General features: G+C 53.9%; 1 protein-coding gene across 1 annotated transcript in view; it reads right to left on the minus strand.

Annotated features, from left to right (window-relative positions):
- Window positions 1–18532: 18532 nt before the first annotated feature.
- LOC103626578 (pentatricopeptide repeat-containing protein At4g04790, mitochondrial) overlaps window positions 18533–20381 on the minus strand; it is a 36698-nt gene continuing 34849 nt past the window's right edge. Inside the window, exons 15-16 of the mRNA XM_020538417.2 lie at window positions 19061–19275; window positions 18533–18927 (exon numbers count right to left, since the gene is read on the minus strand). Coding sequence (XP_020394006.1) covers window positions 18726–18927; window positions 19061–19275 — 417 coding nt within the window. The 3' untranslated portion in view covers window positions 18533–18725. The remainder of the gene's footprint in view (window positions 18928–19060; window positions 19276–20381) is intronic.

Below are 20381 nucleotides of genomic sequence, written 5' to 3' on the forward strand. Positions count from 1 at the left end.
TTGACCCTCACTGGGACCTGTGGACTCATCTCTTCTCCGCGGAGCTTTTTGCCTTGCCGACGGGGGAGAGAAGGGTCCGCACAACAGTGCGGGCTGGTGGCTGTATCCTCCAGCTGAGGCAGTCGCGGGCGCCGCAGTATATCCCCGCCATCCTTGCGTCCTCGAACAAAGGGTGGCAGCGCCGGTGGTTCTATCTCCGAAACGACGACGGGAGGCTCCCGTCGTTTTCTCAGCGAGTGGTGACCGCCGCCGCCGATAACTGGCGCTACGGGACCCCACACGATAGACAGAAGAATCTCCAGCCCCTTCTGAAGGCCCTGGGGGAGTTGCGGAAAGGAGGGCTCACCGCTGCGGGAGTGGTTGCCGCCATTCATCGCCGGAGGGTGCTTCCCTTGACGGAGCGACGGCTGCCGCTTTGGGAGATGACGCCGGAGGCCGACTTGGAAGGTTTGCGGATGTCCTCGGATCCCCTTCCCGTCGACGACCTCCACAGGCGGGTAGCCGTCACGTTGGGGAAGCCGGACGTCGGCGCCCTTTCCCAGCCCTTGATGCGTCCTGACCGCGGTTGTGTGTCCCTGGTGAGTGTCCGCTCCTTCTTTCTCCTTGCGTCGGATTGCCCTTGGTTCTCACAGCCGAGACTTCTCGTCTGTCTCCAGGAGGTAGAGCATCACAAGCCTTTCCTGCCACCGGTCCCAAAGGACGCGGTGGACCGAGCTGCGCGGAGGGTTGCCGCGGAGAAGAGGAAGGAGAAAAAGGACGCAAAGAAGGCTCGGGCCCGCGAGCGGATGCGGGCTCAGGGCGCCTTGGAAAAGCTCCGTCGTCGGCAGGAGAAGGATGGGCTCCCGAGGGAGCCGTCGCCGGAGACGCCTGATGACGACGACGACGATGAAGGCGACGATATGGCTGCCCGCCTTGGCCTCAGCCCGAATCTGAGGCTGGGCCAGGGGTCGTCAAGCCAGCCCCCGAGCGGGCTGGTGCCGTCGGTATCCGGGGCCAGGACGTTGGGGTCCCGGTCCGAAGAGCGGGGGCAGACCGAGGGGGTACTTGACCCCTCGGCCGGGGAAGTTGAGGTGACCCCGGGGAGTCAGACCGGGCTGCCTGTTCCCCGAGAACCGTCGCCTGTGCCGGCTGCGCAGGAGGGCGATCCTCGGGTCGTCGTGGCTGCTTCTGAGCAGTCCGTCCCTCGGGTGCCTCGGGCGCCCAAGGCGAGGATGGTACCGAAGCTGGCAGCGAGGCAGACCTCGGTGGTACCTTCGGGGGTCGAGGTTCGAGAGACCTCCCCACAGGCACGGTTGATTATGGCCCGGAGTGGGTAAGTATCTTAGGATATCTTCGTCCTGGCTCCTCCTTCGTATGTCCCGACCCTGATTTTCCTTTTCTCCTTAGCAAGCGGAGTCATGGTCCGACCGATCTGGCTCCCCGGAAGGTCCTCAAGACGGCGTCGGCTTCCGCAGCTAGTGCCGCGCCGGGCCTCGCCGGCCAGCTGACCACCTCGCAAGACGCCCCACAGCGGGGGGCTCGGGCGGCACCAGTTGCCGTGGAGCGAGCTCCCGAGGCTGGCTCTTCTGTCGAGGCGGCCGTCGCGCTGGGGGAGGCTGCTGGCGCGGCCATGGCCTCGGGCCCACCAGACATGCTGCCGGCGCTGGCGACGGCTGCTGCCGAGGCCGTTGTCGTTCTGGCCGTGGAGCCACCCGTCGCCGCCGATGCTGAGATGGTCGAGGCGTCGCTACTTGGTGCCTCGGAGGAGGGGGCGCAGGACCGCGACCCGTCCCGTCGAGCGGCAGTCTTGTCCCCGCGCGACGCAGTCCTGAGGGGCGGCGCCAGTAGCTTCGGTTCCGGACCCGTGGGGCCTCGGATCCCCTCTTCGTTCTCGACGATGAGCGGGAAGAGCAGTCTTGGGACGGGCTTCGCGAGTGTGCCGAGGCAACGGTGGGGTCGCTCCGGTCGACCTTGGAGGTCCTTTGCAGGGACGTTCCCAAGTTCTTCCAGGTAATAATTTCAGGCATACCTTTCTCGTGATCGAGGCGTTCTTTGTGACGCCCCGCTTCCTTCCCTCAGGATCTGACAGATCTGAGCGCCGCCAAGTTGTCATTCATCCGCTGCGGTCCCTGAGGACCACGCTTGCCAGGGCAACGGCGCGCCTCTCCCAACAGAGCGCCGAGGTGGCAGACCTTCGGTTGCTCTGTGTCGATCTGGGAGCAGAGGCAGCAGCGGCACGCGCAGAGGCGCAGCGGTGGCAGTCGGAGCTTGACCAGGTCACCGGCGAGCGGGACCAATCTCGGGGTCGGGCCGCCGAGGCTGAAAGCCGGGCTGAGGCTCTTGGAGTCCAGTTAGCCGAGGCGTCTGCTCGGGTCGGAGCCCTTGCAGCAGACCTAGCCGTGGCCCAAGCCGCATCCTCGGAGCAGCGTGCCCGAGCCGGAGGTATGTCTTGGCTGTTTTAAGTTTTTGTTTCAGCTCGGTTCCTCAACTTGTGTTTGAGGTCTTCCGCTTTGGCTGTTCGCAGAGCTCGAGTCTGCCCTTGGTAAGTCTACCAAGGCGCTTGCTCAGGCGGCCGAGCAGAGGGAGGCCGACCACGCGGCCATGTCTGAGGCCATCTCGGCCTTCTGTCGAGTCTTCGGCTTTGACGACGTCCCCTCGGGAAGCTCCCCTCAAAGTCGCCTGCAGGCCTTGGGCGACCATGCGCGTGGCAGACTCCGCGAGGCTCTGCATCACGGCGTCAGGCGGGCCTTCGCCGTGCTTGCTTCCCACTATGTCGTGGATCTGGAGCGAGTCAGCGAGGGGTATTGCCTCCCCGACGAAGATGAAACCGCCCTGGCCGAAGTCCAGAGGCTCGACGCGGCCGCCGCGGGCCCAAGCGCGGTGCTGGCATCCATCTTCGAGGCAGAGGTCTTCCCGCCTGCGCCGTCGTCCGAGGCCGGGGCGGACCTTGCCGAAGGTGGGGACGAAGCCGAGGGCGCGGCTCCTTCTCTGGGCGACGCCTGACTCTGCTGAAGCAGTTTTCTTTGAATGCATGTGTCTTTTGCGGCCGCCGAGGCCCGAACACTTTATTATCGTAATATAAGGTTGTGCTCCTTTTCCTTCCGTTTTGCGTATTCGGACCCGTTCGTCAGTAGCAGGGTAGCTTGCCCAAGTAAGAGTCATTTTTCATGGTAGGTGACGAGTGAGGTATCCGTATCCCAGAGGCGTATGAGTCCCTCGCTCGGTCGGCCTTGCCACTTACATGCGCCCTTATTCGTTTCTTGGGGTCCTGTTACTGATATAGCCAGGAGACGCGGAAACCTTTTTGATGGAAGACTTTTTTCGAGGAAAATTTTGTCGAGAGGGGGTTCCCCCCTTCTAGCCCCCGAGGGAGGGTCGGGCTTTGCCGAGGCAAGGCTGACCCTTCCTTGATGATTAGACTTTGTGTGTGAACGAGGTGTACGAACGACTTGAAAGCATCTTAAGGGTAGAAGTGACGTAGCTGTCGGATGTTCCAAGCGTTGTTGTAGACCTCGCCTTGAATGTTGGCCAGCTTGTACGTCCCGGGCTTCAGAACCTTGGCGATGACGAATGGCCCTTCCCAGGGAGGTGTGAGCTTGTGCCGCCCTCGGGCGTCTTGTCGCAGCCGAAGCACCAAGTCGCCCATCTGGAGGTCTCGGGACCGAACCCCTCGGGCGTGGTAGCGTCGCAGGGACTGTTGGTACCGCGCCGAGTGTAGTAAGGCCATGTCCCGAGCCTCTTCCAGCTGGTCCAGTGAGTCTTCTCGGTTAGCTCGATTGCTTTGGTCGTCGTAGGCCCTCGTCCTCGGGGAACCGTATTCTAAGTCTGTGGGCAAGATGGCCTCGGCCCCATAGACTAGAAAGAACGGTGTGAAGCCCGTGGCTCGGCTCGGCGTTGTCCTCAGACTCCAGACCACCGAGGGGAGCTCCTTCATCCATCGCTTGCCGAACTTGTTGAGGTTGTTGTAGATCCGTGGCTTGAGTCCTTGCAGAATCATGTCGTTGGCACGCTCTACTTGCCCATTCGTCATGGGGTGAGCCACGGCGGCCCAGTCCACCCGGATGTGGTGATCCTCGCAGAAGTCCAGGAACTTCCTGCCGGTGAACTGGGTGTCGTTGTCGGTGATGATGGAGTTCGGGACCCCAAAGCGATGGATGATGTTGGTGAAGAACGCCACCGCCTGTTCGGACCTGATGCTGTTTAGGGGTCGGACCTCGATCCACTTGGAGAATTTGTCGATGGCGACCAGCAGGTGCGTGTAGCCCCCGGGTGCCTTCTGCAAGGGGCCGACGTGGTCCAGTCCCCACACAGCAAACGACCAGGTGATGGGTATCGTCTGTAGGGCCTGAGCGGGCAAGTGTGTCTGCCTCGCATAGAACTGACACCCTTGGCGGTGCAGACAATTCTAGTGGCGTCGGCCACCGCGGTCGGCCAGTAGAAACTTTGTCGGAAGGCGTTTCCAACAAGGGCTCGAGGCGTTGCGTGATGACCGCAAGCCCCCGAGTGTATTTCTTGTAAGAGCTCCTGGCCTTCGGCGATGGATATGCATCGTTGGAGGATGCCTGAGGGGCTGCGGTGGTAGAGCTCCTTCTCGTCCCCCAGCAAGACGAACAACTTGGCGCGCCGCGCCAACCGCCGAGCTTCGGCTCGGTTGAGGGGTAGCTCTCCTCGGTGGAGATATTGCAGGTACGGGGTCTGTTAGTTTCGATTAGGCGTGACCCCGCTTCGCTCCTCCTCGACGCGCAGTGCCTCACCCTCGGGGGCCGAGGGTGCCTCGGGCTGAGCCGAGGCCTTCTCGGGCTCGGGCGCGTCGTCGGTCTTGACGGAGGGTTGATGCAGGTCTCGGGAGAAGACGTCCGGGGGAACCGTTGTTCGCCCCGAGGCTATCTTAGCTAGCTCGTCCGCAGTCTCGTTGTATCGTCGGGCGATGTGGTTGAGCTCGAGCCTGTAGAACTTGTCTTCCAGGCGCCGAACCTCATCGCAGTAGGCTTCCATCTTCGGGTCGCGGCAGTGGGAGTTCTTCATGACTTGGTCGATGACGAGCTGCGAGTCACCGCGAGCGTCGAGGCGTCGGACCCCTAGCTCGATGGCGATGCGCAACCCGTTGACCAGAGCCTCGTACTCGGCCACATTGTTGGACGCCGGGAAATGGACGCGTAGCACGTAGCGTAGGTGCTTCCCGAGGGGCGAGATGAAGAGCAGGCCCGCGCCTGCCCCTGTCTTCATCAGTGACCCGTCGAAAAACATGGTCTAGAGTTCCAGTTGGATCGGAGCTGTTGGGAGCTGGGTATCGACCCATTCAGCCACAAAGTCCGCCAAGACTTGGGACTTGACGGCCTTCCGAGGGGCGAACGAGATTGTCTCACCCATGATTTCCACCGCCCACTTTGCAATCCTACCCGAGGCCTCTCGGCACTGGATGATCTCCCCCAGGGGGAAGGATGACACTACAGTCACCGGATGAGACTCGAAGTAGTGTCGCAACTTCCGCCGCGTCAGGATCACCGCGTACAGCAGCTTCTGAATTTGTGGGTAGCGGATCTTGGTCTCGGACAGTACCTCACTGATGAAGTAGACCGGCCTCTGGACGGGCAATGCATGCCCCTCTTCTCGTCTCTCAACCACGATCGTGGCGCTGACCACCTGAGTGGTAGCGGCGACGTAGATCAAGAGGGCTTCTCCGGCCGCGGGGGGGCACCAAGATGGGCGCGTTCGTGAGGAGCGCCTTCAGGTTCCCGAGGGCTTCCTCGGCCTCAAGGGTCCAAGTGAAGCACTCGGCCTTTCTTAAGAGGCGGTACAGAGGCAGGCCTCTTTCGTCGAGGCGCGAGATGAAACGGCTCAAAGCCGCAAGGCATCCCGTGACCCTCTGTACGCCTTTCAAGTCCTTGATGGGCCCCATGTTGGTGATGGCCGCGATTTTCTCCGGGTTGGCCTCGATGCCTCGCTCGGAGACGATGAACCCCAAGAGCATGCCTCGGGGGACTCCGAAGACCCACTTCTCAGGATTGAGTTTTATGCCTTTCGCCTTTAGACACCGGAATGTCGCTTCAAGGTCGGAAAGGAGGTCGGAGGCTTTCCTCGTCTTGACTATGATGTCATCGACATAAGCCTCGACCGTTCGACCAATGTGTTCGCCGAACACGTGGTTCATGCACCTTTGGTATGTCGCACCCGCATTCCTCAAACCAAACGGCATGGTAACATAGCAGTACATGTCGAAAGGTGTGATGAAAGAAGTCGCGAGCTGGTCGGACTCTTTCATCCTGATTTGGTGATACCCTGAGTAGGCATCGAGGAAAGACAGGGTTTCGCACCCAGCAGTGGAATCCACGATTTGATCGATGCGAGGCAGAGGGTAGGGAACTTTTGGACATGCTTTGTTTAGACCAGTGTAGTCTACACACATCCGCCATTTCCCTCCTTTCTTTCTCACAAGCACAGGGTTGGCAAGCCATTCGGGATGGAATACCTCTTTGATGAACCCTGCCGCCATTAGCTTGTGGATCTCCTCGCCTATGGCTCTGCGCTTTTCTTCGTCGAATCGGCGCAGAGGCTGCTTCACGGGTCGGGCTCCAGCTCGGATATCCAGCGAGTGCTCGGTGACATCCCTCGGTATGCCGGGCATGTCCGAGGGACTCCACGCGAAAACGTCGGCGTTTGCGCGGAGAAAGTCGACGAGCACTACTTCCTATTTGGGATCGAGCTCGGAGCCGATCCGGATCTGCTTGGAGGCGTCGTTGCTGGGGTCGAGAGGGACGGACTTAACCGTCTCCGCTGGCTCGAAGTTGCCGGCATGGCGCTTCACGTCTGGCGCCTCCTTGGAGAGGCTCTCCAGGTTGGCGATGAGGGCCTCGGATTCGGCGAGGGCCTCGGCGTACTCCACGCACTCCACGTCGCATTCGTACGCGTGTCGGTATGTGGGGCCGACAGTGATGACCCCGTTGGGGCCCGGCATCTTGAGCTTGAGGTAGGTGTAGTTGGGGACGACCATGAACTTGGCGTAGTATGGCCTCCCCAACACCGCGTGGTAGGTTCCTCGGAACCCGACCACCTCGAACGTGAGGGTTTCCCTTCGGAAGTTGGAGGGAGTCCCGAAGCAGACAGGTAGATCGAGTTGTCCGAGGGGCTGGACGCGTTTCCCGGGGACGATCCCGTGGAAAGGCGTCGCGCCTGCTCGGACCGAGGACAGATCGATCCGCAGGAGCCCGAGGGTCTCGACGTAGATGATGTTGAGGCTGCTGCCTCCGTCCATGAGGACCTTGGTGAGCCTGACGTTGCCGATGACGGGGTCGACAACGAGCGGGTATTTCCCCGGGCTCGGCACGCGGTCGGGGTGGTCGCCCCGGTCGAAGGTGATGGGCTTGTCGGACCAGTCTAGGTAGACTGGCGCCGCCACCTTTACCGAGCAGATCTCCCGACGCTCTTGCTTGCGGTGCCGAGCCGAGGCGTTCGCCACTTGCCCACCATAGATCATGAAGCAGTCGTGGACCTCGGGGAACTCCCCTGCCTTGTGATCTTCCTTCTTATCGTCGTCGCGGGCCCTGCCACCCTCCGCAGGTGGCCCGGCCTTGTGAAAGTGGCGTCGAAGCATGGCACACTCCTCAAGGGTGTGCTTGACGGGCCCCTGATGATAGGGGCACGGCTCGTTTAGCATCTTGTCGAAGAGATTGGCGCCTCCGGGAGGTTTCCGAGGGTTCTTGTACTCAGCGGCGGCGACAAGGTCCGCGTCGGCGGCGTCGCGTTTCGCGTGCGACTTCTTCTTGCCTTTCTTCTTGGTGCCGCGCTGAGTGGACGCCTCGGGGACATCTTCCGGCTGGCGGCCCTGGGGTTGCTTATCCTTCCGGAAGATGGCCTCAACCGCCTCCTGGCCAGAGGCGAACTTGGTGGCGATGTCCATCAGCTCGCTCGCCCTGGTGGGGGTCTTGCGACCCAGCTTGCTCACCAGGTTGCGGCAGGTGGTGCCGGCGAGGAACGCGCCGATGACATCCGAGTCGGTGACGTTGGGCAGCTCGGTGCGCTGCTTCGAGAATCGCCGGATGTAGTCCCGGAGAGACTCTCCCGGCTGCTAGAGGCAGCTTCAGAGATCCCAGGAGTTCCTAGGGCGCACGTACGTGTCCTGGAAGTTGCCAGCGAAGGCTTGGACCAGGTCGTCCCAGTTGGAGATCTGCCCCGAAGGCAGATGCTCCAGCCAGGCTCGAGCGGTGTCGGAGAGGAACAGGGGGAGGTTGCGGATGATGAGGTTGTCATCGTCCGTTCCACCCAGGTGGCAGACCAGCCGGTAGTCCGCGAGCCACAGTACTGGCCTCGTCTCCACCGAGTACTTTGTGATGGTAGTCGGGGTTCGGAACCAGGTCGGGAACGGCGCCCGTCGTATAGCCCGGCTGAAAGCCTGCGGACCGGGCGGTTCGGGCGAGGGACTCTGATCTTCCCCGCTGTCGTAGCGTCCCCCACGCCTGGGGTGGTAGCCTCGGCGCACCTTCTCGTCGAGGTGGGCTCGACGGTTGCGGTGATGGTGCTCGTTGCCGAGGCGACCCGGGGCCGTAGGCGCTGTGTTGCGCGTGCGCCCGGTGTAGACCGAGGCTTCCCGCATGAATCGGGAAGTCGCGGCGCGATGTTCCGAGGGGTACCCCTGCCTTCGGGAGGGAGAGCTTTCGGCCCGTCGGACCGCAGCATCCTCCAGGAGATTCTTGAGCTCTCCCTGGATACGCCGCCCCTCGGTGGTTGATGGCTCCGGCATCGCGCGGAGAAGTATTGCCGCTGCAGCCAGGTTCTGGCCGACCCCACTGGAAGCCGGTGGCGGTCTTGCCCTGACATCGTCGGCGATGCGGTGTTGGATGCCCTGGGGTAGATGACGCGCTTCTCCGGCCGGAGGTTGGCCTGCCCATTCCTGCCCGATGTCCCGGCGGAACGGCTCAAGTGTTCCTGCTCCCTCGTCGAGCCTGGCCTGGATCTCGCGGATTTGCTCGAGCTGTGAGTCCTGACCCCCCGCAGGGACTGGGACCACAGCTAGCTCCCGAAGGATGTCAACGCGAGGCGCAGGCCTAGGGGGATCACCGTTCTCCGGTATACCAAGATGGTTGCCTTCACCGGGACCCCCTAGATCGACGTGGAAACATTCACGACTTGGGCCGCAGTCCTCGTCGCCGAAGCTGCGGCTACCGTCGGAACAATCGGAGAGGCAGCAGTCGCATGCGGTCATGAAGTCCCGCATGGTACTGGGGTTACCAAGTCTGGAGAAATCCCAACAAATGTCGGGCTCGTCATCTTCCTCGGAACCCGAGGGCCCGTAGGTCGAGACGGCTGTCAGCCGGTCCTAGGGTGACCGCATACCGTACCCCGGAGGGTTTGGACTCGCTTCTATGAGAGCGTCCACCGAAGCGAAGTCGCTTGGTGGGTCGAGGCTGAATCCAAAAGGCATGAGATGGGAATCGGTCGGTACCTCTTGGTCGACGGGCGGTGACGAAGTCACGTCAGGGGCAGACTGCACCGTCGTCTCAGGTAAGAGGGTGACGCCCAGCAAGTCTTTTGCGAGCGTGCTGGCGTCGTCCGTCCGCTTGGAGTTGGCGTGTTGCGGGGAAACGACGCTCGTCTTCGTCTCAGACGCGAAGTCGATGCCTGACGTGTCCCCCGTTGGGGCGCCGGCGCCGTTGACTCGCTCGACAGCCGAAGAGGTGCCGCCTCCTGCTTGGCCTTGGTTGCCCCACCTCCTCCTCCGTCGGTGGGGGAGGCGATAGGACAAACCCGAATGTTGTTCTTCCGCCACGTGGGGAAGACGTCGTCGATTCCGCCGCCGGGGGGCGGGTTGTCGGCCGCCATTGTCGCTGTCGCGCGGCGGGGGAAGGAGTATCATGTCATAGCTACCGTCGAGGGACATGAACTCAAGACTCCCGAAACGGAGCACAGTCCCGAGCTGGAAAGGTTGCTGGAGACTACCCATCTGGAGCTTGACGGGAAGCTGTTCGTCAACACGCAGCAGGCCCCTACCTGACGCGCCAACTATCGGCGTTTCGACCCCGGGGGGTCCCTGGACTGACGAGTAAATTGTCGTCGCGTGCCCCAGCCCAGATGGGTCGGCGCGAGACGGAGCGCGAAGGGGGGAAAGCCGGAGGGAGACAGGCGTAAAAGGGGAAACTCGCGGCCTTCGTGTTTGTCCCGTGCCCAGGTCGGGTGCGCTTGCAGTAGGGGGTTACAAGCGTCCGCGTGGGAGGGAGCGAGAGGCTTACGCGCGCGCCGTCCCGTCCTCCCCCCGCGCGGCCAACCCTCTGTAAGAGGGCCCTGGACCTTCCTTTTATAGGCGTAAGGAGAGGGTCCAGGTGTACAATGGGAGATGTAGCAGCGTGCTAACGTGTCTAGCAGAGAGGAGCTAGTGCCCTAAGTACATGCCGTCGTGGTAGCCGGAGAGGTTTTGGCACCCTGTTCGTGTGATGTCGTGGTCGTCGGAGGAGCACTGGAGCCTTGCGGAAGGACAGCTGTCGGGGCTGTCGAGTCCTTGCTGACGTCTCCTTGCTTCCGTAAGGGGGCTGAGAGCCGCCGTCGTCATGGGGCATGCGGGGCGCCATCATTATTTGTTTTACCGGGGCGAGCCAGATGGGACGCTGGTCTTGTTCCCCGTAGCCAGAGCTAGCTAGGGGTAGGGTAATGATGGCCCCTTCTGTGACGTGGTCGGTCCGAGCCCTGGGTAGGGCTAGGCGGAGGCTCCTCCGAGGTCGAGGTCGAGTCTGTCTTCCGAGGTCGAGGTCGAGTCCGAGCCCTGGGGTCGGGCGAGGCGGAGTTCGTCGTCTTCCGGGGCCGAGGCCGAGTCCGAGCCCTGGGGTCAGGCGAGGCGGAGTTCGTCGTCTTTCGGGGCCGAGGCCGAGTCCGAGCCCTGGGGTCGGACGAGGCGGAGCTTCCTATGGCGCCCGAGGCCGGACTTGGCTGCTGTCAGCTTCACTCTGTCGAGTGGCACAGCAGTCGGAGCGGCGCAGGCGGCGCTGTCCTCTTGTCAGGCCGGTCAGTGGAGCGGCGAAGTGACTGCGGTCACTTCGGCTCTGTCGACTGAAGGGCGCGCGTCAGGATAAGGTGTCAGGCCATCTTTGCATTAAATGCTCCTGCGATACGGTCGGTCGTCGTGGCGATTTGGCCAAGGTTGCTTCTTGGCGAAGACCGGGCCTCGGGCGAGCCGAAGGTGTGTCCGTTGCTTGAGGGGGCCCTCGAGCGAGACGTAGATCCTCCAGGGTCGGCTGCCCTTGCCCGAGGCTGGACTCGGGCGAGGCGAGATTGTGTCCTTGAGTGGACCGAGCCTTGACTTAATCGCACCCATCAGGCCTTTGCAGCTTTGTGCTGATGGGGGTTACCAGCTGAGATTAGGAGTCTTGGGGGTACCCCTAATTATGGTCCCCGACACAGCCGGAGAGGTTTTGACACCCTGTTCATGTGATGTCGTGGCCGTCGGAGGAGCGCTGGAGCCTTGCGGAAGGACAGCTGTCGGGGCTATCGAGTCTTTGCTGATGTCTTCTTGCTTCCGTAAGGGGCTGAGAGCCGCCGTCGTCATGGAGCACGCGGGGCGCCATCATTATTTGTTTACCGGGGCGAGCCAAATGGGACACCGGTCTTGTTCCCCGTAGCCTGAGCTAGCTAGGGGTAGGGTAATGATGGCCCCCACTGTGACGTGGTCGGTCCGAGCCCTGGGCGAGGCGGAGGCTCCTCCGAGGTCGAGGTCGAGTCCGAGCCCCGGGTCGGGCGAGGCGGAGACCATCGTCTAAGGCCAAGGTGGAGTCCGAGCCCTGGGGTCGGGCGAGGCGGAGACCATCGTCTGAGGCCAAGGCGGAGTCCGAGCCCTGGGGTCGGGCGAGGCGGAGTTCGTCGTCTTCCAGAGCCGAGGCCGAGTCCGAGCCCTAGGGTCGGGCGAGGCGAAGTTCGTCGTCTTCCGGGGCCGAGGCCGAGTCCGAGCCCTGGGGTCGGACGAGGCAGAGTTCGTCGTCTTCCAGGGCCGAGGCCGAGTCCGAGCCCTGGGGTCGGGCGAGGCGGAGTTCGTCGTCTTCCGGGGCCAAGGCCGAGTCCGAGCCCTGGGGTCGGGCGAGGCGGAGTTCGTCGTCTTCTGGGGCCGAGGCCAAGTCCGAGCCCTAGGGTCGGACGAGGCGGAGTTCGTCGTCTTCCGGGGCCGAGGCCGAGTCCGAGCCCTGGGGTCGGGCGAGGCGGAGTTCGTCGTCCTCCGGGGCCGAGGCCGAGTCCGAGCCCTGGGGTCGGGCGAGGCGGAGTTTCATATGGCGCCCGAGGCCGGACTTGGCTGCTGTCAGCCTCTCTCTGTCGAGTGGCACAGCAGTCGGAGCGGCGCAGGCAGCGCTGTCTTCTTGTGAGGCCAGTCAGTGGAGCGGCGAAGTGGCTGCGGTCACTTCGGCTCTGTCGATTGAAGGGCGCGCGTCAGGATAAGGTGTCAGGCCATCCTTGCATTAAATGCACCTGCGATATGGTCGGTCGGTGTGGCGATCCGGCCAAGGTTGCTTCTCGACGAAGACTGGGCCTTGGGCGAGCCGAAGGTGTGTCCGTTGCTTGAGGGGCCCTCGGGCGAGACGCGAATCCTCCGGGGTCGGCCGCCCTTGCCCGAGGTTGGGCTCGGGCGAGGCGAGATCGTGTCCCTTGAGTGGATCGAGCCTTGACTTAATCGCACCCATCAGGCCTTCGCAGCTTTGTGCTGATGGGGGTTAGCAGCTGAGATTAGGAGTCTTGGGGGTACCCCTAATTATGGTCCCCGACAGCATGCGATGGTTAGAGATTCTAATTAAGTGGTTTGGAACCAGTGGTCCTCAGCGGCTAAGCCCTTGGGCCCGCTCCCTTAGTTGTTGTGTGCATGACAGCCTGCATGCAATCTCATTCCTTCGCCTGGTAAAATGCTATTACGTGTAGCTAAAAAGAAAACGAGCAGCAACCAATAAACAGTTAGCATCTCATGCAAATGGCGGTTTGAGCATTTTTTCTACTTTAATTAATTATTTCCAGACGCAAATAATTAGTAGAAAAATACGTACTTAAATATGGGAAAATATATTTTACATCTAATATGTTATGTTCATGTATTAATTTTTGTGTTTATATTTCTGTCTTTATTTCCCGTAGTAAATAATTAGCAGAAAATTATTAAAATGCATGTGAAGGCTATGTTGTGTATTTCATATCGCTCTAAATATTTGTGTTGCGTTGAGCTTTTAGACTCACGTCGAGCGATTAAATGATATAGTGGGTACTCAGACACGTTGATCAGACTACATTATTAATCGGCTGAGCTATGACATTGGCTGAGCATTGGCTGCACCCTGGCAACACGACACAGTATTTGTGTCGTACGAACTTGGCTGCGTCATGTGATTGCTATGTCACACGCTCGTTTAGCCGAACCGCTCCCGTTGAGTTGGACCGTCATCGTCGAGTCGCGTATTTTTTTTGCATGCCCTGCAGGCACTGTTCGTCTGTCGTCATCATCGAGCCACAATTGCGCCTGTTGCGCACGTTGTGTGGAGCCACAATTGCGCCTGTTGCGTTTGTTACAGAGGCTTATTGTGTTGTTGTAGCACTGATGACCGCACACGCGTTGGCGCCAGATACGCTGGAGCTTGTACTCATGCGAAATGTGGTGGATTATTCGAGCCCCTGATGTCACATCATAGCGCAACCTTCGTAAACAATTTTGTTTTCGCTCTATATTTTGTTTTGATTGTGTTGTGTGGCATCATATATTTATATATTTCGCCAAGTGGCCATAACAACTATATCAAGTTGTATAGTGCTTGAAAATCTGGGAAATTAAATTGAAATGTAAATGAAACACAAATAAGATAATTCTCTCATCTTTCCTCATGCATAAATTTTACCCGAAGTAACCCGAAGATATATAATATAATGCATGAAAGCCTTTTTGGCATAGAAGACATCACAAATTGGGATTCTATTAGTAAGCAAAAAGACCTTACCAAATAATTTATGACTAGAAATCTCAGTCATACATTTCTCAACCAGATGTTAGCACATTGCTCTCTTTGTTGCTGAATGACATGAAGCAAACTATGAGATAAAAGGACATGTAGACGCTAGCAACACGAACTTGCGAGTATACCGAGAGGTTATTCTGAGAAAATTTTCACTATGTTGGTGTGAAAACCATTGTGTGTTCCCGTCGAACCACTTTGCTCGTCCTGTCTAGGACCTTTATGCTTGTGTTGCATACATCTCTCAGAATTGTAAATACTCATAGTCGCTGAATTGACTCGAGATAGTCCCTTGACGAGTATGGTATACATTATAAGTCAAATGGTAACGGTCAGTCCTGAATGGATATATAACTGAGGTTTTGTAGCAGAACTACATTGGATTCCACCCCTTGGCATGCTTACCATTATCTACCTCCGATCTACCAAAAGTGAGAAGAGTAGACAAATAACTATGAAATCCCACATCACCACAAAGCATGAAGCTAAATTAGACATTAACATGTCCTTGGTCCTCGGAGCCAGAAGAGCCATATGTCTTGACCACTAGACTACTAGTGATGATAATTTGTGATAGAAATATGAAGATCTTGTAGAGACCTGTTGTATCCTCTCTACTCCTGATGATTTCTTTGTATGAGAGTAGTACTATCTGTTGTTGAAGACTGGTCCTAGACAGATATTGGTCTTTTTCGCTCTTGCCAAGCAGTTATCACCATTTGCTTAGTCTTAGCAATCAGATGAGTTTTCCCAGATAAAATAAATTCTTGGCCTTGTCTATTCTATTCCAAAGCTTCTCTTTTTGCAGAACAATGAAGAGACAAAATAATGCTTTATAGAACAAGTTGGTATATAATACGAGGAGAAAAGTTTGCCCTGCTGGCAACACCATAAATAATTAACTATTGTTATAAGTTCTCTCTCAAAATTATTATACCTAAAAATGTTGCATAAATCGATACCCAATTTTAGAATGGTATGAGTAATTGGGTAACCCATGGGCAATGATAAAAACGAGCTGGACTATACATCTTTGCATATAAAAATCTCTGCTTGGTAGTATTGGCCTGATGTTGTGCACTTTACCACCATTATATATGCGCAAATTCTCCTATGTGCTTAAAAGCACAATGCAACCAATGAATGTTTTTGTGAGCGCTAGACCTGATGGTCATTGTCCTTGTTGATCTAAAGTTAACTACATGCTCCAAACAACAAATGGTGTGCATGAGCCCTAAAGTATTTTGTTTTTATGTCTAACATACCGTTGCGCGTATCAGTCTAAATCCTGATGATTGACTGTATATTTGGTGATAATAACAGTAAGTTTACAAAATTGTAACCACAAAGCAACTTGTTGTTGCGTGTCTTACTGGAAGTTGAGACTAACCCTTCATGTTGAAGGAAAAATATGTAGTATTCATGTCACTACATTAATCTAAGTCCAAAGCTCACTGCATAAAACCCCGATCTGTAATGTGCGTAAGATTTTCTAAATAAATCACCACAATATCATACAATAGCCACAACTGGATGATTGTGCTTGGGGATATTATCTGTATGCTTTTAGAACATCTCGGCATTAGAGGGAGATAAATGTTCATCTAGTGTAATGCCTCAATATTATATTAAATGCACAAAAGCTAAACTGAACTATCGTTCGGTGTGTACTCCTGTGTATATGGAGTCTGCCAGAAATCGTTGAGGAGTAACCATATTGGTTTGAATGCTTCTACCTTATGTAGATGTGGATATACCCGGGATTAATATCGTATCCACATTTGACTTATTGGTATTTGATGTATTCTCGGGGACGCCTGCGAATATGATCCATCGGCCTTAGTCAAAGCATATATTCTGATTGCAGATTCACGTGGTCTGTAATAACTTTCCTCCGATTAATTCACTCTGATGGTGATTTGCCTCACGAAGAGGTTTATCTTAATGATGAAGTTCCTAGCAATGCGCGCAATATCATTGTGCTGGGAATACGGAACAATGAATCTTTCGTTTTGAGAAATGACAGAGATTATTATTAAATGTGGGAGACAAATATGTCGACACCTATCTTGCCTCTCTTTATTGCAAACGGATCCAAAACAAAGTCCTAGGCATGAGTGCTTTAAGCTCTCTTATCGGGTCATTGATAAATGCAATCGAGGCTGAACCAATAATCGCAAAATAAAAGTCACGAGCTTGAAGTTTGGACATTTATGGGCACTATTGAAATAATGTGTGGTGAATGCGATGGTTCAAGTGGTCTTGTGAGAGAAACATTGTTCCGCTATGTAATATATCTAGCAAATGACATGAATTAAAATATGCAGTTAATAGGATTCTGAAGATCCGTCATGAGATCCTATGTGGACTCATATCTTTGAATTATAAACATGCAACATATAAATCTCGTACCAAATAATACATTCCTGACGAATGAACACTCTCTTATGTAGAGAGAATATCTCCTAGATGAGATTATAGCTCCTTGATTGAACCTTTCCAGAAGAAATAAAGTCTGAGTTAAACACCAAAGTTTGATAATCCCTATAAAAGGATAAAGACCCATACAAACCCGAAAAGGAATAAGATGAGGTACCAAAAGACTTGAAGTTCACCGAATAAGCACATGTGCATTCCATGGGTTTTACTCATGGTAATTTCCACTAGATGTGGAATTACGGTATCCTCTAAAGCCCTGATGGCAGAAACCTATAAGGTTTAGGTGTTACTGGCAAAATATCCCCATCGTGCCAGAATGACAGACTATAACGATGTATCTGATCAATGAAAAATCCCTGATGGATTACGATCTTTGATAGACTTTTGTTACACCATCATAGATGTTGCAATGGATGAACGCCTAGAGCGATGTGTCATATTTAGAATATGTACTATTGCAACTATATTATCCCCTAAGTCATATTTAAGGACATGTTATTTGCTTTGCACAACTATGTATAAATTATGGTGTAACATAGAAAATGATAGCACTCCAACCTCATCCATTCTCGTTATTCTAGATGAACAATGAGACATATATCTTGAAGAATATGCTTGAGTTATGAGGGATAACGACTTTGATAGATGTCATCGTCAGGGAGAGCGAATGCTTATATTGATCACAATCGTGAGACAATAAATGTCATATTCTATGCCCTGAAGGCGTGAGCTTGATGATTAATATGTGAACCTTTATGAAAGTTTCTATCAAATATAAAGATCCAGTCGATCGAACATCATCAGTCAAAGTGGCTTATTTATATTGATACGTGCACTTACCTCGTATATCCTAGAAGTGAGTAGAGGTAAAGTTCCTGAAATAGTCCTTGCAAGGATATGCAATCCGTTTGCTAAATCTTTATGTGCATATACTTACAGAAGATGTTTTGCCTTATTGATGCGGTTTTGCAAGTATCAGGGGGAGCACATTTCTAAAGTTAGCCCTTGTAGAAGATTCGATAGAATCTAGATCCCAGAGGATCAAAATCTGTCACGATGACAGCTGTTGTACTCTTTTCCCTTGGTGAGTTTTCTTGAAGTTTCTTACATGAGGTTTTTAACAAGGCAACAAAGTACAAATGCAATTTGTATCACCATGCACTCTTTCTCCACATTTTTTCCACTGGGTTTTTCGGAGTTTTAACGAGGCATGTGATGGTCGCGGTATTCGCCCAAGGGGGAGTGTTAAATAACCCTAGTTAGGATTATGTGGGCAAATACCGAGTTTGCCCCTAAGGGGTCTCACATCTCTATATAAGGAACATGTACACCACTTCATATTACAGAGAAGAGAAAGAGGACAGAGACCCAACACTATACCTTGTGTCTCGTGTGTTTCTATGTCGTGCTTATGGAAAGGGAAACGGGTCTTCTACAACTTCTCGCGTCTAATCTGCTGACGGGAGGAAAGGGAGTGGATCTTGTGATCCGTGGTAACATAGTTCTCATGAGCCGGGGCGTCGCGGAGATGACATCGAGAGAACGAATACAAATGTCTGTTGGATGATGGGCTTCTAAACATACAGATGGACAAAACCAAGAAAAATATCTGTGTGGGCTTTATCTCCAGAGAAAAAGGCCGGAAAACTGGTGAAATTTTGGGCTGCCAAACCAGCCCTAAGAAATGGAACTGATCAGCAGATCTTTTCCTGGTAGGTGATGCACGGAAGGGGGAGGGCCTTGTGGAGGCAAGGCAATGCTACCCTTGTTTCACCGTGACCAAACTCCTGTGTTGTGCTCACATGGACAGCACTATGACAAGGCTAAGGCCATTAAGCCGAGTGGGTCTGTCTGACAGGAATGGTGGCCTGTGGTCACCAAAGGGGCATCAAATATGGCTAGTGGTCTCATGATCTCTTTGCAATCCCTTGGATGTACGATTGCTTGTTTCGAGCTAGAAACAGTAACATATGTAGCAACTCCACACAGTGCAAAACAAAAAAGAAAACAGATGAGCAACTAATGGAAGGATTTTGTTAAGAGAAGCTGATTACGAAGGGCAGGGTCTTTATCTGTTCGGCTACAATTTAGAATTCCCTTGTCCTTTAAGCCTATAGGTGAAGGCTTCATATTGACCATGATATGCACACAAAAAATAAAATCAGAAAATCTCCATGGCTCCACCAATTGCTTAAGATATAATCCGATGTTAGCAATGATCACCCTAGTCTCTAAGATCCAAAGCGATAGGAGTTAACAAGTACGAGCGAATTTCCCAGAACAAAAGAATTGATTTCATCCCGTTTCAGTATTTCACTGCAACGGAAGTGGTAAAAGTAAATAGACCTCTTACCCCTCATTAGTAGGTTTTGATCTAGCTCTTCCTTTGGAACTTAACCTAACTGTAGCAGAAGGCTTGAAGTCTTTACTGCAGTATGTCGCACGACAAGCATATGTTATGTAGCGCACGTGAGCATCTTCCTTTTGTATCTTTTTCAACAACTTCTTAGCCGCCTTACGTCCCCCAGATGAAAGAAAAGCTTGATACATCCTGAAGAGGCATAAATGTAATAAATAACACATAAAGCAAAATCTTACACGGCTCCACGGTAAAAATCATCCATAAATGAACAATTATGCAGAAAATGCTTTATTAATTCTTGGCTTATGTAAAAGAATTCAACCTCAAGGAACTCAGCACGTTGTGTGGAAGACCAGCAGATTCGTATTCTGTCCAGATCTGTTGGGCACGTCGCAAATCCTTTGCTTTTACACATGCGCTGAGAAGAAAGTCAAGGCTTGTCCGAGAAACATTAAGTCCAAGCTCTTTGACAGCATCAAGAAACACCATTCCAAAATCCAAATTTGTGGTCTCCATGTCCCATATTTGGCAAAAAACCTTTAAAACCGTTCAATCAAGTAAGCGAAGCTACAATTATAAACCAAAAGAAGGGAAATATGTTTCGGAACATTTAATACACCCTTTAGAAAAATAATTCAGAGGGATCTGCATTACCAATAAACACAGCAGTACAATTAGATTGTTGACTAAAACATAAAAATGAGTATCACTCATAGTGTCAACATAATTCAAATGGAATCACTTCTCCAAACTAACAGAACAATAAACAAGAGATATCACATCAAACAGTCATGAAATGCTCACCAAATAAAAAAGGGGGTAAAACTGCAGCATATTCCATCGTAAACAAACATATACCGAATAGAATGGGGAACAGAGAAGGGAATGTACTTTCAACACAATGAAAATAAAATGATGAGCAATTCGAAAAGTACAGAACATAGTTCAATACTGATCAATTAAACAACATGAGATCTTCTGTTGACCTCGATATCTATTAAGTGTGAATTAGGCAAAAGAAGATACAGATCAATGCAAAGAAGTGAATTATTGCCTATGTGAACTTGTTTACGGGTATCCTCAATCATTATATACTACACAATAACTCTGCAACAAACTAAAGGTACAAATTACACACTTCCATGAGATCAGGTGTATGTGTCATAGTTGTTAAGGTGGCAAGGCAAGGTAAGGCGACTGACCCCCTTATTACCTTTTAGCGATAAGGCATAAGGTGAGGCTATGCCTTAAATATATATATAAAACTATAAAAATATTGATATTTGAGAAAGTATTTAGGACAAAAATATTAATAAAGAAGAGAAAACGATAAAGAAAAGAAAAAGACTAGCCCAGCCAGACTAGTTAGCCTACAAAGCAGCCCAACTAGCTCATTAAAATTAGGTTAATCCCACTTCCTCTCTCCCTCTCTCCACGCTGGCGCTTCTCCCTCTCTCATGTGCCGCCGCCGCGGCACTGCCAGCTGCCTCTCTTCCACTCGCCTTAGGTGCGGGAGTAAGGCGAGCAGAACGCGTTACCTGACCTCACCGGGGCGCCTTACCACTGAGGTGAGGTGACGCCTTGACAACTATGGTATGTGTTAAGATAAAGTATGCAGGTGATTTCGATAAAACTGCAGAAAC

The sequence above is a fragment of the Zea mays genome, chromosome 5 (genome assembly GCF_902167145.1).
Source record: "Zea mays cultivar B73 chromosome 5, Zm-B73-REFERENCE-NAM-5.0, whole genome shotgun sequence".
In the NCBI taxonomy this organism is placed as follows: Eukaryota; Viridiplantae; Streptophyta; class Magnoliopsida; order Poales; family Poaceae; genus Zea; species Zea mays.